Genomic DNA, 16,999 nt, shown 5'->3' with positions numbered 1-16,999 from the left:
CACCAAAAGGTCACAAGGCTAGAATGGAGAAAATGGAACTTCTCTTCCATGCTCAAACCCCGACGCCGTCAATTGCATCGACATCGTTGGAACCAGCACCGTCGACTTCGTGCCAGCATCGTCCTCCAGCCGGTGACCGTCTGGCATCGACTTCTCGGCCTTCGACATCCTCTACTCCCCCTCTGGACCGAGGGGATCGTAGAGATAAACATCACCACCGGCATCGAAAGTCTCGGACCATCAAGGGAGCGAAATCATCGACCTCGCCGCCGTCGAAGTAACCCCGTCCAGAAAAGGCACCGACCTTTTCAGCGACCGGGTCACTGAGGCAACCCTCACCCGACAGGGTATCGGGAGCTGCGACTCCGCCTTTAATGGTGGTCCCTCGGCTGTGCCTCTGCCGCCTTCTTCTGTTCTGGAGCCGGGGCTGCTTGCTCCAGGTCTCCGAGAAGAACTGGACTGGATGGTTCAGGAGGCCATCGACAAGGCGATGCATCGACTCTAGGTTCCTCTGACACCGGTACCGATTGTGGAACCGACTACTGACTCGATTCCAGCAGCGTTGGCACCGCTGCTCTCGAGGATGGAAGCGCTTATGGCCTTTTTTCCACCAATGAACCCTGGATCACCGATAGCTCTGGTACCCTCCCCGCTTGTGTTGTCATCGGGAGGAGAAACACCGTTCCGCATCCCTCCTTCGGGAGTTATGCCGATATGTCCGGTGCCACCAATCCACCCATCGGTGCCGACGTGTCCATTGGCACCATCGAGCCATTCATCGATGCCCTTGATGCCTGCACCGGTGCCTTCGATGCCTTCATCGGTGCCTCCAGTTATTCCTTCGAGTTCTTCGGAGCCCTCGACCGGGACCTTCAGGGATTCCACCGCCCCGTCGTCCTCTAGTCCCTAGAGGAGCAGGTGCTGATCCCTACGACATCTGGACTGATGATTCTTCACCAGACACCGATGATTTGCCTTCACCACCTTCACCTACTGAAAGTAAAAAGCGTTCTCCTCCAGAGGACCTTTCCTTCATAAATTTTGTGAAGGAGATGTCTGAATTGGTACCCTTCCAATTGCAGACTGAACAAGATGACAGGCATCAAATAATGGAGCTGTTACAATTCTTGGATGCTCCCAAGGAAATAACCTCCATCCCTATCCACCAGGTTCTTCTAGATCTCCTCAAAAAGAACTGGGAACATCCTATCTCTGTGGCTCCAGTTCACAGGAAAACTGACACCACCTATCTTGTTCAGTCAGCTCCAGGTTTTGGCAAACCTCAATTGGATCACCAATCTGTGGTTGTCGAACCTGCCCAGAAAAGAGCAAGGAAATCAAAACCTCACACTTCCTTTCTCCCAGGCAAGGAACAGAAATTTCTAGATGCCATTGGTCGCCGTGTCTTCTAGGGATCAATGCTCAACTCCAGAATTGCCTCTTATCAGCTCTATATGACCCAATATAATAGGGTCTTATTTAAGCAGATACAAGACTTAACAGACTCCCTGCCTCAGCAATTTCAAGAGCAACTCCAAACCCCAGTTAACAAGGGTTTTGAGGCAGGCAAGCATGAGATACGATCATCTTATGATATCTTTGACACTGCAACCAGGGTATCTGCAGCTGCTATCTCGGCAAGACGATGGGCCTGGCTCAAGTCTTCCGACCTTCGCCCTGAAGTTCAGGACAGTTTGTCAGACCTCCCCTGTGTAGGAGACAATCTGTTTGGCGAGCAGATTCAACGAACGGTGGCGGAACAAAAAGGACCATCATGAGACCCTGAGACAGTTCTCTCTCATGCCTTCCGAATACTCTTCAAAACAGCCTTTTAGGAAAAACTCTAAGAAGTCATTCTTCCGCCCGAAGAAGTCCTACCCGCCACCAACTAGAACCCGTTCTACGAGACCGTTTCAAAAAGCCCAGTCTCGTCAGACACGGAAACAAAAACCGCAAACAGCCCCTCAGCCGGGCCCTGCTTCCGGTTTTTGACTCTTACATAGAGAGCAGCAGCCAGCTTCCATTGCCCCACATAACAGTGAGAGGTCGATTGTGCCATTTCAACAACAGGTGGCACTCAATCACCTCAGACCAGTGGGTCCTAGTGATAATTGCTCAAGGTTATCGTCTGAACTTTCTCTCCATTCCACCGGACTCCTCACCTCTACTGACATGGAGAACATCCGACCACTCACTGCTCCTGGAGCAGGAAGTCTCCCTTCTCCTCCAGTCCAGAGCAATAGAACCAGTGCCATACTCACAGCAAGGCCTAGGGTTCTATTCCCGGTACTTTCTAATCCCCAAAAAATCGGGAGGCGTTCGTCCAATTCTGGATCTACGTGCCCTCAACAAGTACCTCCAGCGAGAGAAGTTCAAAATGGGCACGTAGATCCAGAATTGGACGAACGCCTCCTGGAGCAGGAGGTCACCCTTCTCCTCCAGTCATCCCTACATCTTACTTTACACCCTCGGATTTCACTCTGATTTCTCGTCAACTACGACAAATCCTACTTAGTCCCATCTCAAACCTTATCGTTCATTGGGGCAGACTTGGACACCTTGCAGGCAAAGGCTTTCCTGCCTCGAAGGTGAGCTCTCACTCTCGTGTCACTTGCACACCAATTGCAGTCTCAACACTCCACGACTGCACACCGCTTTCTCATCCTCCTGGGACACATGGCATCCTCAGTTCAGGTCACCCCAATGGCCCACTTGGCCATGAGAGTCATGCAGTGGACTCTAAGGTCACAATGGACTCAATCCATTCAGCCCCTGTCGCCCATTGTCCACATAACCGACTCACTCCATCTGTCTCTCGCCTAGTGGAAAAATCAGATCAATCTCCTCCAGGGCTTGCCCTTCCAGGCTCCAGACCCTCAAATAACTCTCACCACCGATGCTTCCAATCTCGGCTGGGGAGCCCACGTGGCCGATCTGCAGACACAAGGATCTTGGTCTCCAGCGGAAGCCAAACACCAAATGAATTTCCTGGAGCTGCGAGCAATCAGATATACTCTCAGGGTATTTCAGGATCGACTCTCCAGTCAAGTCATCCTGATCCAGACTGACAGCCAGGTGGCCATGTGGTACATCAACAAACAGGGAGGGACAGGCTCCTACTTTCTGTGTCAGGAAGCTGCGCAGATATGGGCGGAGGCCCTCTCCCACTCAATGTACCTCAGGGCCACCTACTCGCCGGGAGTGGACAATTTGTTGGCAGACAAGCTGAGTCGCACCTTTCAACCGCATGAGTGGTCTCTCAACCCCTCAGTAGCAAACTCGATCTTCCACCAATGGGGTTATCCTCAAATAGACCTCTTTGCGTCACCTCAAAATCTCAAAGTAGACAACTTCTGCTCTCTCACTCGCAGCCAACACTATCAGCCAAGAGATGCGTTCTCCCTATCATGGGCAACCGGTCTCCTATACGCATTCCCTCCACTTCCACTTCTCTCGAAGACTCTCGTGAAGTTACGTCAGGACAAGGGAACCATGATCTTGATAGCACCCCACTGGCCGTGCCAAGTGTGGTTTCCACTACTTCAGGATCTCTCCATTCACAGGCACATTCCCTTGGGAAAGGACCAGCTTCTAATCACTCAAAACGATGGATGCCTATGCCACCCCAATCTTCAAGCCTTGTCTCTGACGGCATGGATGTTGAAAGGTTAATCCTTCAGCCACTTAACCTTTCTGAACCAGTTTCCCATGTCCTGATTGCTTTACGGAAGCCTTCCACGAGAAAATCGTATTCTTACAAATGGACCAGGTTCACGTCATGGTGCTCTTCTCAATCCCTTGACCCCTTTACCTGTCCAATCACGAAGTTTCTGGACTATCTCTGGTACTTGTCAGTCAGGTCTAAAATCTTCCTCCATCAGAATGCATGTCAGTGCGGTTGCCGCCTTCCATAAAGGTGTTGGGGATGTTCCTATTTCAGTACAACCCCTTGTAACACATTTTTTGAAGGGCTTGCTTCACCTCAAGCCTCCTCTGCGTCCTCCGGCCCCTTCTTGGGACCTCAACCTAGTTTTGGGTCGGCTCATGAAACCAACATTCGAGCCTCTTCAATCCTGTGGCCTTCGATATCTCACATGGAAAGTGATTTTCCTTTTGGCAATCACTTCCGCTCGCAGAGTTATTGAGTTACAGGCTCTAGTTTCTTACCTGTCTTACACTAAACATCTGCAGGACCGGGCAGTACTCAGCACTCACCCTAAATTCTTACCTAAGGTAGTTTCGGAGTTTCATCTCAATCAATCCATTATACTACCTACCTTTTTTCCCAGGCCCCATTCCAATCCAGGAGAGCAGGCTCTGCATACCCTTGACTGCAAATGGGCTCTAGCGCTCTACCTAGACCGTGCAGCTGCCCACAGGAAAAGCACTCAATTGTTTGTCACTTTCCATCCTATCAAATTGGGGCAGCCTGTGGGTAAGCAGACTGCATATCCTTTTGCTATCAGCAAGCAGGCATTCCACTTCAAGACAGTGTTAAAGCACACTGTGAGGGCCATGGCGACTTCAGTAGCACACCTATGCTCAGTGCCGCTTCCTGACATTTGCAGGGCTGCCACCTGGAGTTCTCTCCATACCTTTACAGCCCACTATTGCTTGGACAAAGCCGGAAGACAAGATTCCATCTTCGGCCAGTCTGTCTTGCGCAACCTATTTACAACGTGATGTACCAACACCCTTCCACCTGCCCAGGGGGGTTCAGGATGCCCTCGACCAAATTCCACCCCAGTTGTTGTGCCTGTTGCACGTCTTTGGGTACATTTGGTGCATGTTCGGACATCCTCAGCTCCGTACTCACCCATATGTGAGGACTACCATCCTGCTTGTCCTGTGAGAAAGCAAATGTTGCTTACCTGTAACAGGTGTTCTCACAGGACAGCAGGATGTTAGTCCTCACGAAACCCACCCACCACCCCGCGGTGTTGGGTTCGTAACGTTTTCTTATTTTATTTTCGGCACTACCTGTAGCTTTTTAACAAGACTGAAGGGGGACCCCTGCTGGCTGCAGGGTTAGTGCCATGCTGGGCATGCCCAGTAGGGGCCAGTCAAAGTTCTGGAAACTTTGAGAGAAGTGTTCCGTGATTGGGCTCCATCCTGTGATGTCACCCATATGTGAGGCCTAACATCCTGCTGTCCTGTGAGAACACTTGTTACAGGTAAGCAACATTTGCTTTATGTAGATGCCGATATTCAGATTCACGTAGACAAATAAGTGGCATGGTTTAAATCAGTGGTTCTCAACCCTGTCCTGAGGACCCCCCCAGCCAGTCGGGTTTTCATGATATCCACAATGAATATGCATGAGAGAAAATCTGCATGCACTGCCTCCATAACATGCAAATTTTCTCTCATGCATATTCATTGTGGATATCATGAAAACCCGACTGGCTGGGGGGTCCCCAGGACAGGGTTGAGAACCACTGGTTTAAATACTCTGGCTGCCAATTAGCCAGATAAATACTTATCTGGAATGCAAACTTCCACAAGCTTCTTACTGTCCTATGAAAATAATTAAAGTGGTTGAGATGAGAATTATCTGGGCTGATTCTGAACAATTTGGTGCTTCTGTTGTGCAGCTGAGAAGTCAGTAACAAACTCAGCATGCTGAGTATGAATATTTTCTTGCCAAAATAAAATAGTAACAGACAAACGTGATGGCAGAAAAAGACCGTGGCCTATCTAATCTGCCCAAACACACCAACTGCTCAGTTTTACAATCTCTACCACTCCGTCAGAGATCATCTGTGTTTATCCCATGCTTTCTTGAGTTCAGATACTGTCCTTGTATCTTTATATTTGCATTTGGATGCATTTATGGATTCCATCATTCCTATATAGAGAATTGCTTTGTGCACCTTTACTTCTTTCACCTGCTTCTCCCCTCACACCACATATCCACATTTTTTTATTTTTTATTTTTTGCTTTTTGGCTGCTTTTTCACACCTTCAGGGGAGGGAGAAAGTCGATTCTTGGCACTTTTCCTAATTCTGCTTTGATATTGTTTCTCTTCAGACAATGAAATTGTATGCTTCCTAAAAATTCAGCTGGCAGAAGCAATTAATCTACAGGACAAGAACCTGATGGCACAGATCCAGGAGACCATGCGCTGCGTGGGGCGTTTTGATAACAGAACCTGTTGCAAGCTACTGGCTTCCATTGCTGAGGATTACCGGTAGCGTCTTTTTGGGTTATTTGAAACTTCCTCTTTCTAATGTTGGAATTCTCTTTCCTGCCATTGGCTTGCTACACATATTTTCCTGTAAACTTTTCTAAAAATTACTTTTGAAGTATTAGTCTAGTATAGGTTGTTTGAAAAATACATTTTTTGGGGAGGTGGGGGGGGGGGGGGTCAGTTGACCAGCCCATTGGCAGTGCTGGGCTAGTGCCAAGCAGGGGGCTTTGGGTTTGATTCTCAAGTCAGGTTTTCTGCTCCCTGGGCCAGCAAGGGTGAGGATGCTGCGGAGGCAGTGTTCATAACCCCTGAGAAAGGATGAGTCAAATTCATGGCACAATGACAGCACCTAGTGACTGAACTTAGGGTCCCACGATAGCACGATTCTGGAAGGAGCACTAATGCTTGGCCTTCTGCCAAGGATTGTCACTTCAGTGACTGAGTTGGATGAGTTGGGAGGATGTTATAAAATAGGGCAAAAATCAGAGTTATCAGTCAAGGCTCTTTTTGCCATAACCCAGTAGTGGCTGATTTTGATTGTGACGGAAGCCCAAAGATGCAGAAAGATGCTGTCAGGCCCAAGAATAAAGCTTTCTTAATCTAATCTATATTACACCTCGAAATGACTGATGATGTATCCTGTTTAACTATGGGTTGGAAAATATGTATTCCTGCTCTGTAGAGAACTTTGTGCTACAATGGACTGAATGTTCAAAGTCATTTACATGCATAAAACTGCATTTAAGCACATATATGGCTGCTAATAAATAGCCCAGGGTTCAGTGTATGTGCAAATACATGAGTAACCTGGTTATGTACATACTTTTATATGACCTGGGAAGAGGTATTCTGACGGTGGAATTGGAATTTATGTGAATACTTTTCAATTTTAAAAAGTATATGCAGTAAGTTAACGCGCACAAGTTATGCCTTGGTAATTAGCATACCAACCTAATTACCTGCAAATTTTGAAAGCAAACTTATGCACATTAGTTTGCTTTGAAAATTCAGGGTAAAGGCTGCACTTAAAAGACATACAGACTTTAACCTACCATGCACAGTTATAAAATTACCCTCCTTCCCTGTACGTACCCGGATCAGTCCAGGACAGCTGGGTTTTGCCTCCCCTCCAGCAGATGGAGACAGAAAAAGACTTCGCGGACTCTGTCCTATACCCCTGAGGTGCCACCTAGTGTCTGCCAGTATTTTTCTGTCTCCAGCAGATGGTGGAGGTGTCTGGTAGCGGTGCTGAGTTATTTGGAATTTGTCTGACTTTGGGTTTACTTAGCGCTTGATTTTACAAGGTTAGTTTAGTTTAAGGGTCCCTTTAAATTTAAATTTAAAAAAAGCCTCCCGGGGGGGGGGTTGGCAGGTCCTGGTGGGACCATCCCCCCTTGTTCCTGGCTCACTCACCCTCAGCGCGACAGACCACAGCCAGATAAAAAAAAAAAAAAAATTTTTTAAGTTGTATTTAGTACCTTGGGCTCTCCGGCTGAGCGACCTCTCCGTTTTTGCCACTTTCCCGTCCTGTTTTTTGACTGGGAAATCTGTGCAGTCACTGTGGTTCTTTTTTCGGGTATCGATAAATTGAGGCCGGGGATATGCCTCATGGCACGGCCTGCTCTGCGTGTGGCAGTGTGCGCGCACGGCTTTCCCACTGGGGGTTTGCACAGCCTGTCTGTCAGACATGGAAGGCCATCGCAGAGGATTCAGCACAAGGCTGACAGGGACAGCGCCAGGCCACATCGGGAGCCTGAGAGGCCCGATTGGCTGCGGCGGGGCTCGGATCCCTTCCTGCTTAGTGCAGGGTCGGAGGCTTTGTTACAAAACATTAGGGATCAGGAATGAGCAGCGCTGGCGGCGATGGGAGAGGGGCCCTCTCCATCACCGCTTTTCCCCGAGGCCGGCTGCCCCTGGGGTGGGGGGCGCAGTTCCGGATGCTCAGGGTGATTTCTCGGAGGAGGAGCAGGACAAGGACTCGGATGAGTCTTCCTCCTCGTTCTCCTCAGAATTTGTCAGAATGCTGCAAAAGTTCAAGTCCCGCAAGGCAGCGAAGGAATCGCGAGCTAAGTTGCCCCGGACACCCTCTGTGACCACGGGAGCGGGGAGAGGGTCCTCTTCGTGCAAACGCTCCAGGACATCCGGTAGCAGAGATGATCCCAAGGCAAAGCGCCCTCTCTGGTCTCTGTCCCGTCCGGGGGAGACTTCCCAGACGGACATGTCAGATGAGGATCAGTTTCCTCCACCATCTCCGGGAGAGGGACAGGATGCGGATCCGGATCCTTCACCTTCAGCCTGCCAAACCGGATGGTGCTCCGGTGGTGGAGGGCGATGATCCAAAGGTGGTGCGGCTGTTCCGGAGGGATGAACTTGGTTGCTGATACCAGTCATTCTGGAGGAGCTTGGTATTGAAGTTCCGCATGAGGATTCCAGGTTCGGAGCTATGGATCCAGTCATGGTGGGCCTCCAGGGTCCGGCTCGATCCTATCCTTTTCATATGTCTGTCATGGATCTTTTGTTTATGGAGTGGGACGCTCCAGACCTTGGCTTGAAGGTGGGACGAGCTATGGACAAATTGTACCCGCTTCCAGAGGAGGCTTTGGATCTACTCAAGATTCCCAAGGTGGATGCTGCGGTTTCAGAGGTCACAAAGAAGACCACCATTCCCATCACGGGGGCCACTGCGTTGAAAGACTTGCAGGACCATAAACTGGAGCTGCAGCTAAAGAAGATTTTTGAGGTCTCGGCCCTTGGGGTCCGGGCGGCTATGTGCAGCAGTTTTGCGCAGAGGGCTTGTCTCCGCTGGGTTCAGGATTGGCAGGAGGAGGCTTCCCTCTCTGATGCAGCAGCTTTGCGTGCTAGCCATCTGGAGGCGGCGGTGGCATATAGCGCGGTTGCTCTGTATGATCTTCTGCGGACTTTGGGCAGGACAATGGTTGCAGCAGTTTCCGCCCGCAGGCTCCTCTGGCTCAGAAACTGGTCGGCTGATGTGTCCTCTAAAGCACAGCTGAGTTCTTTACCATTCAAGGGGAAGCTCCCTTTTGGGCAACAGCTGGAGGACATGATAAAGTCTCTGGGAGAGAATAAGGTCCACAGGTTGCCAGAGGATAGGCCTCGATCCAGAGGTTCTTTTTCTCAGCGGGCGAGGTTTCGGGGAAATCGTTGTTTCCGCTCTTCACCGTCCACCGGGTCGTCAAATCCCCAGGGCACTGGCCGTTAGGTTTCATGGAACCAGTCCTTTCGGGGCCGCCGACCTGCCAGAGACGGTGCTCCGCAGTCCCATGGGGGCTCCAAGATCGCACAATGAAGTGAGTCCAGTCCACCCTTACGTTCCAAGGATCGGGGGAAGATTAACCCTTTTCCAGGAGGCGTGGACCAAATTGACCTCCGACCAATGGGTCCTAAGCATCATAGAATACGGCCACGCCTTAGATTTTGCTCGGCCGATCAAGGAGCATTACATAGTGTCCCCTTGCGCGTACCACCTAAAGCGCAGGGCGGTGCGAGGCACTCTACAGCGCTTGCAAGATCTGGGTGCCATAGTTCCAGTGCCCGAATGATAACTAAAGTGATGGGTTAAGAAAGCAGCAAGGAAGGCTCCACAAAGCCGTGGAGGCAACAAAATGAGAATTAGAAGCCAAAATGTCCACATTTTTTTGATTCTTTATTGGAGAAATAATTTCTTTAAAAAGCCCGACTCAGGCCGAGTTTCACCCTCTCTGGATTGGGCTGCATCAGGGGCTCTGTTTCATCAAACTAAAATTCTTGATTACTCAGAGTATATAAAGAAGCATCATATGGTCTCTAAATAGAGATGCCAGTAATCGTAGAACTGTAGTTGATATTATCCAAACAGATGTCAATCATTAATGGATGAGTTCAAACTGCATACCATTTATTAAATCTCAGCACATATTGTGTTGTCAACTGCTCATACTCGGGTGTACTCAAAAAAGATAGCACCCATGATAACTAAGGCATGGGCGCTACTCCATCTACTTCGTGGTACCAAAGAAGGAGGGTACCTTCCGTCCCATCCTCGATTTGAAGCGGGTGAATCGCGCTTTGAAGGTACCCCGATTTCGAATGGAAACTCTTCACTCCATCATAGCGTCGGTGCACAAGGGAGAGTTCTTGGCGTCGCTGGATTTGACGGAAGCGTACCTGCACATCCCGATATGCTTGGACCATCAGAAATATCTGCGGTTTGCGATCCTTGGGCGCCATTTTCAATTCTGCACCCTCCCGTTCGGGCTCACGAAGGCACCCAGGGTCTTCACCAAGGTGATGGTGGTGGTTGTGGCCACCTTGCGACGGGAAGGGATACTGGTGCATCCCTATCTGGATGATTGGCTGATTCGAGCAAAGTCAGAAAGCCTGTGCAGAGCCGCGGTGGCCCGGGTGCTCTGGATGTTGGACTCGTTGGGATGGGTGGTCAACCCCAAGAAGAGTCATCTGATTCCCTCCCAGACTTTGGAGTTTCTGTGGGGCTCGTTTCGACATGGCCTTGGGAAAGGTTTTTCTGACAGAAGAGAGAATTTCCAAGCTCACGTCACAGGTGGAGTCCTTGTGCTCTCTACCTCGACCCAAGGTCTGGGATTACTTGCAGGGCCTGGGCTCAATGGCTTCCACGATCGATCTGGTGCCATGGGCCTTTGCGCATATGCGTCTTCTTCAATCAGCCTTGCTCTCCTGATGGAATCCCCTCTCGCAGCTTTTCCATCTTGTCCTGCCCCTGCCGGACATGGCGCGTTCCAGTCTTCTGTGGTGGCTTTCGCAGCACAATTTGTGACGCGGTGGATTTGGAAATTCCCTGTTGGGTCTTGGTGACCACAGATGCCAATCTCTCCAGGTGGGGAGCGGTGTGTCGAGATATGCCTCCTGGTTGAACAATCGCCTGGAAACCAAAGCAGTTCGTTTAGCACTCCAAGCCCTCCTTCTGATGGTGGAGGGTAGGTCAGTGAGATGCTCTCCAACAATGCGACAACGGTTGCCTACATCAATCGTCAGGGCAGTACCAGGAGCCGTCCAGTAGCGACAGAGGCTCAGCTCTTGATCCACTGGGCGGAGCAGCATCTTTACTGGATAGCGGCCTCTCACATAGCCGGAGTGGACAATGTCCAGATGGATTTTCTCAGCCGTCATCAGTTGGATCCGGGGGAGTGGGAACTCTGACGCCTTTCATCTTCTGTGCGACCGGTGGTCCAGGCCGGCCATGGACCTGATGGCGACATACGGCAATGCCAAGGCTCCCCAGTTCTTCAGACAGTGGGAACTGGGGGCAGAAGGGGTAGACGCGCTGGTCCTCCCCGGCCAAAGGACATCCTATTGTATGTGTTTCCACCATGGCCGTTGGTCGGAAAGGTTCTACGCCACATCGAGGGGCACGCAGGCAGGGTGATTCTTGTGGCTCTGGAGTGACCGAGGCGCCTGTGGTTCACAGACCTCTTGAATCTGGCGGTAGACTGTTCACTGAGGTTTCGTCCGTCTCCGACTCTATTGCGTCAGGGCCCCGTTTATTTCGCAGAGGCAGATCACTTTTGTCTAGCGGCATGGCTTATGAAAGGCGTAGGTTGAGGCATAAGGGTTACTCGAATGCGGTGGTGACCATGCTCTTATGTTCCCGTAAAACCTCTACCTCCGTGGAGTACGTTAGAGTTTGTGGAGTGTTTGAGTCCTGGTGCATAGACCATCAAGTTCAGCCATCCAGGGCGTCAATTCCGGAGGTCTTGGATTTTCAGGCAGGTTTAGCCAAGGGGTTGGCATTCAATTTCCTGCAGGTGCAGGTGGCGGCCCTTGACTGTTTTCGAGGAAAAGTGCAGGGGGTTGCGCTAGCATCTACATCCTCCGGTCCGGAGCCCTTGTCCCTCATGGAAACTGAATTTGGTGCTGCAGGCACTTTGTAATGCCCCTTTTGAGCCATTGAAACGAGCGACCTTGAAAGATCTGACTTTGAAGACTGATTTTCTGGTGGCTATTTCTTCCGCGAGGAGGGCGTCCGAGCTACAGGCCTTATCCTGCAGGGAACCTTTCTTGAGGATTTCTGAGGCAGGAGTGTCCTTGAGAACAGTTCCCTCCTTTCTCCCGAAGGTGGTATCCTCTTTTCATTTGAACCAATCCATGGAACATCCTTCCTTCGCAGGTTTAGATTCTTCATCTCCAGAGTCTAGAGATTTGCGGAAGTTGGATGTGACGAGTGTTATTGCGTTACTTGGAGGTGACGAACAGTTTCCGTCTCTCAGACCATCTTTTTGTGCTGTGGGGTGGACGCAGAAAGGGGCAAAAGGCTTCCAAGGCCACAATCGCACGCTAGTTAAAGGAAGCGATAGTGTAGGTGTACCTGGTTCAGGGTCGTCCGATTCCGTCTGGTCTTAAAGCTCACACTACTCAGTCATAGGCAACTTCTTGGGCTGAATGTCAGCAGGTGTCACCACAGGAAATTTGTAGAGTGCCTTCCTGGAAGTCTCCGCATACTTTTGCCAGACATTATTGATTGGATGTCCGGGCTCCAGAGCCCAGTGCTTTTGGAGCCAGTGTACTCCGAGCGGGACTCTCTCAGTCCCACCCTGGTTAAGAAAGCTTTGGTACATCCCAGCTGTCCTGGACTGATCCGGGTATGTACAGGAAAAGGAAAATTGTTTCTTACTGCTAATTTTCGTTCCTGTAGTACCACGGATCAGTCCAGACGCCCGCCCGGGGGGGGGGGGGGGGGGGGGAATGGAGAGTCCGCTCAGCTGGTAGCTGATCCAATATTTCTGCACAATTTTTACTGGCTGCCCCCCTTTTTCAGGGAAAGGTCTTGGGCATGTTTTGTTCTCTTATTGAGTTTCGTGTTTCTTCTCCTCTGCTCTTCGGAGGGAAGTTGTTCTGGTGGTTGTTCTGGTTTATATCATTTCTGCTTGGGTACAGTGTAATACTGGCAGACACTAGGTGGCACCTCAGGGGTATAGGACAGAGTCCACAAAGTCTTTTTCTGTCTCCATCTGCTGGAGGGGAGGCAAAACCCAGCTGTCCTGGACAGATCCGTGGTATTACAGGAATGAAAATTAGGTAAGAACCAATTTTCCTATATGTTCAGAAGATATCTTGGTATTTGCACCTCTGCATGTTTTAATATAATATAAAGTTTGTCGTTTAGTGATGGAAAATGGCAACAAGTTGATCATTTATTGCAATGGTAGGAAAAATCATATTCTACCTGTTGCTTCCAAGTTTGATTTTCAGCTTAGGTTCCTGCTACTTGGGCTGGTCAGGAATTTCAGGACTCTTGAACAGAAAGCTTGCGGGGTGGGGGTGGAAGTTGACATGATACTGCTGTATGTTGATCACCTAGTGCTTGGCCAGAGATCTCAACTTAGATTGCCCTCACATAAGTCTTATTTTAATTTTAGAAAAAGGGCTCCATATATTGCTTATTTAACTCGGTGTCGTCAGGGGCTGCAGACCACACAAGCCCACCTGGAGAGAGTGCTGCAGCGGGTGCTACGGGACAAAGAAGTAGCCACCAGATATTTTACTACAGTGTGTGTGAGGCTACTGCTGGAAAGCAAAGAAAAGAAAATGCAAGAATTCATCCAAGGTAATCCAGTGAAGCCCATGTGCATATATGCCCCTGGTTTAAATATCCTGTTTGTTTTACTATACGCTCTCAGCTTTGTTTGGCCTCTCAAGCAATTTGTGCTAACGTGTATTATTGCTGGGAGAGAGAAAGCTGACTAGCTTCTCTTTATAGCTGCTGTATCCTTGGAATAGCAAATTGTCTGCTTCTCTGCACCGTTGTTATTTCTTTTGTACTTATATTTTTAGTCATGTATTTCATTTGGCAAACAATTTTTTAAAAAATTTCTTATATTTTACTTTTTTCTTTCTGTGGTGTTTGTGCCTCATTCTAGTTTTCAAACGCCACTCTTTTGTTTGTGTTGTATTGAAAATTTATATCTGTGTGGAACTTTCCTGGAGGCACAGCAGTGTGATGACAGCAAAGCAGCAAACCAATTTACTTGGATCCATAATGTGGATGCGGCTAAGTAAGAGGCCCTTTCAAAACCCTTAAACACTAATTTCCTGGCATGTAGCCAGATGGACTCAGGACCAGTGGGTTACGTGTTCCTCTGCTAGCAGATGGGAGACAGTCAGGTTTCAAAGCTGACGTTACCCTAGATATACCCCTGTAGTGACCTCAGCTCTTCAGTATCTTTCCGTCTCCTAGCAGATGCAGACGCAATCCCCACATTAGCACGGTGTTAGCAAGATTGCAGCACAAAAAAGACATTTTTTACATTCACTTTAAAAGAAGATTGAGCCCCGCTCTCCTGCGGTGATACCTGTCCCGCCCCCAGTTGAGCATTCCTGAGGTGATTTCCAAGATCCCTCAGAGGTGTGCCTGGTCTGGTAGCCGGTTCCCAGCATGGATTTAGCTGCTGAAGCAGTTGAAAGGCCACGGGTGCAGAAGCAGATGAAGGCCAAAGCCCTCTCCCCCTGCAGCTGGAGACCGTCTCTGTACTCAGCTGGTAAGCGCAGAGACCAGGTAAGGAGAGAAGAACTCCTCCGATCCAGAGAGGAGGAGTTTGGTAAGTCTTTCCTCCGGTCTCCTTGCTCGGCACGCCAGACCGACTTCATTCCTGATCTCTGAGGGAAGGGGGTTCAGAGTGGGTTGAGCGGCCCCCTGATGGGCTAAGCCCCGTTTTCGGCTCAGTCAACTCACCACGTGGCGACCCGCGGCGGCGCCATCTTGCGCGCAGTTTGGTACAGCACCATTTTCCCCCTTCGGCTGTCGGTATGCGCGGTGCGGGCCGGCCTTTTGTGTACCTAACATGCGCGTAAATACATACATAGCTGCGCGCATAACTTTGCACATAACTTTGCGCACAACCAACCACTTACACATATGCTCGTCGAGGCAAGTCGGTGCACGCATTACATACAATATCCGGCTATGCGCACAAACCACACAGGCTATGGTCCCGGCAGCAAAGAAGCTCAGGCGACATGCTCTCTGCGTGGCCTGCCATATTAGAGCCACACAGTCTGACCTGGAATCCTGCCTGTGTCAGCACTGTGAAGAGGCCCAGGAAGGGCTGGATTCTCAAAAATTTTCCAAGCCCTGCCCATCCCAGTCAGAGGACGGGTCAGCCGCAACCTTATCCAGTAGCTCCCCGGACCTGAGCAATTCCGGGATGGCGTCCTCCCCAGGCGAGGGCAGTTCAGGGGCTCCTATCCTGGTTCCCCGTGGGACAAATATGGATCCAGCGGCCTTCTCTTGGTTGGAATTTTTTCAGGGCCAGCCCTGGTCCCTGCCCAAGTTAAACCCCAATGGGGGGGGGGGGGGGCGGGGGCTTGCTCTCCTGGCCCTGCCTGCGGGCCGCGAGACATGCCACGGATGATGATGGGGATCCACTGAAGGACAGGGAAATCTCTCCAGGCCTGGAGCCATACTGGACCATGCTTTTGTTTCTTCCACAAAGTTGAATTACCGGCACTAGTCTCCCAGACCTTGAAGACTCTGGAAGTTCCAGGCACGGATCCTATGGTGGAACCAAAGAATCCCATCCTGGTGTCTCTTCGTAAAGCTTCTTGCTATTTCCCAGTGCTGGAAGCCATCCAGGAGTTGATTGACCTGGAATGGGACGCTCCGTAGGCAAGCTTTAAAGGAGGGTCGTGCCTTGGAAGCCTTGTATCCTCTGGACCTAGCAGTCAAGGATCGTCTGGGGGGAATGCAGAAAAGAGGATTTATATTTCAGACAACAACCAACAAGGACTGAATTGCACAGGCTGGGTAAACAAATAAGCGTGGGAGTAGCTTGCTTATTGCGGCAGTTACTACCCTTAACCAATTAAGCTAGTTACTTCATTTAGAAGCAGCTCCAGCACTGCTCTCTACATCAGTGGCGGGGGTGGAAGGTAACTAGAACCAAAAAGTTACTAATAAGGGCCAAGAGTAACAAATAAGTATGAGAAAAAAAACAAGTGTGAAAGCTTGCTGGGCAGACTGGATGGGCTGTTTGGTCTTCTGCCGTCGTTTCTATGTCTTTGTTTTCCCAAAGTGGACACCATGGTCTGTGCCGTCTCAAAGCGAACAACCATCCCTGTTGAGGGAGGGGCGGCGTTGAAGGATGCTCACGATAGGCGGTTAGAATCCATCCTTAAGCAAGCCTTTGACGCGACAGCAATGACACTGCAGATCGCTTCCTGCTGTGCCCTGGTGGCTCGCTCTTGCTTGCTCCTCACGAGAGAGGCAGATGGCTCTAGGGCACACGCCAGAGAGGCAATTGAACCCACTGCAGCCTTCCTGACAGATGCAAACTCAGACCTAGTGCGTACGTCGGCTAGAGGAGTAGTCTTAGTGGTAGCGGCCAGAAGACAGCTATGGTTGCGGAATTGGTCAGCGGATGCAACCTCTAAGGTGAACCTCACAAAGATATCCTTTAAGGGATCCCTCCTATTCGGAAGTGAGTTTGAAAAGCTAGCCAGTAGGTGGGGCGAATCTCCAGTGCCCCGACTACTGGAAGACATGAAAAAGAGGTCTCGGGGCCCCACTCCCATGAGGGGTCGGACCAGGAGCTCCCAGCGCTTCTGGCCCTACAGAAACCCGTCGTTCCAATCATCTCGACCCTCGGGGAGGTCTCAGTCCTTTTGGAACTGACAACCCAAAAGAGGGACAGGTTCGGGCTCAGGCTCGATCCAAGCTTCTCAATGAAGTTGGGCCGACCCATCCATGGGAAGAGGAGATAGGGGGTCAACTTTCCCTCTTCTACCAGCGGTGGGTCAAGATCACATTGGACAAATGGGTACTGGACATCATACGAGAA

The 16,999-nt window shown here is 50.2% G+C and overlaps 1 protein-coding gene across 6 annotated transcripts in view; it reads left to right on the top strand.

The window, feature by feature from the left end:
- GAPVD1 (GTPase activating protein and VPS9 domains 1) overlaps window positions 1-16,999 on the top strand; it is a 223,688-nt gene that overhangs the window by 167,349 nt on the left and 39,340 nt on the right. For all 6 annotated transcript variants that reach the window (XM_029610988.1, XM_029610986.1, XM_029610985.1 and 3 more), the window contains 2 exons: window positions 6,032-6,191; window positions 13,583-13,770. In XM_029610988.1, the coding sequence (XP_029466848.1) occupies window positions 6,032-6,191; window positions 13,583-13,770 (348 nt within the window). The remainder of the gene's footprint in view (window positions 1-6,031; window positions 6,192-13,582; window positions 13,771-16,999) is intronic.

The sequence above is a fragment of the Rhinatrema bivittatum genome, chromosome 8 (assembly GCF_901001135.1).
Source record: "Rhinatrema bivittatum chromosome 8, aRhiBiv1.1, whole genome shotgun sequence".
Lineage (NCBI taxonomy): Eukaryota > Metazoa > Chordata > Amphibia > Gymnophiona > Rhinatrematidae > Rhinatrema > Rhinatrema bivittatum.
The sequence above is the reverse complement of the archived record's forward strand: the minus strand, read 5'-3'. Positions and strand labels throughout refer to the sequence as shown.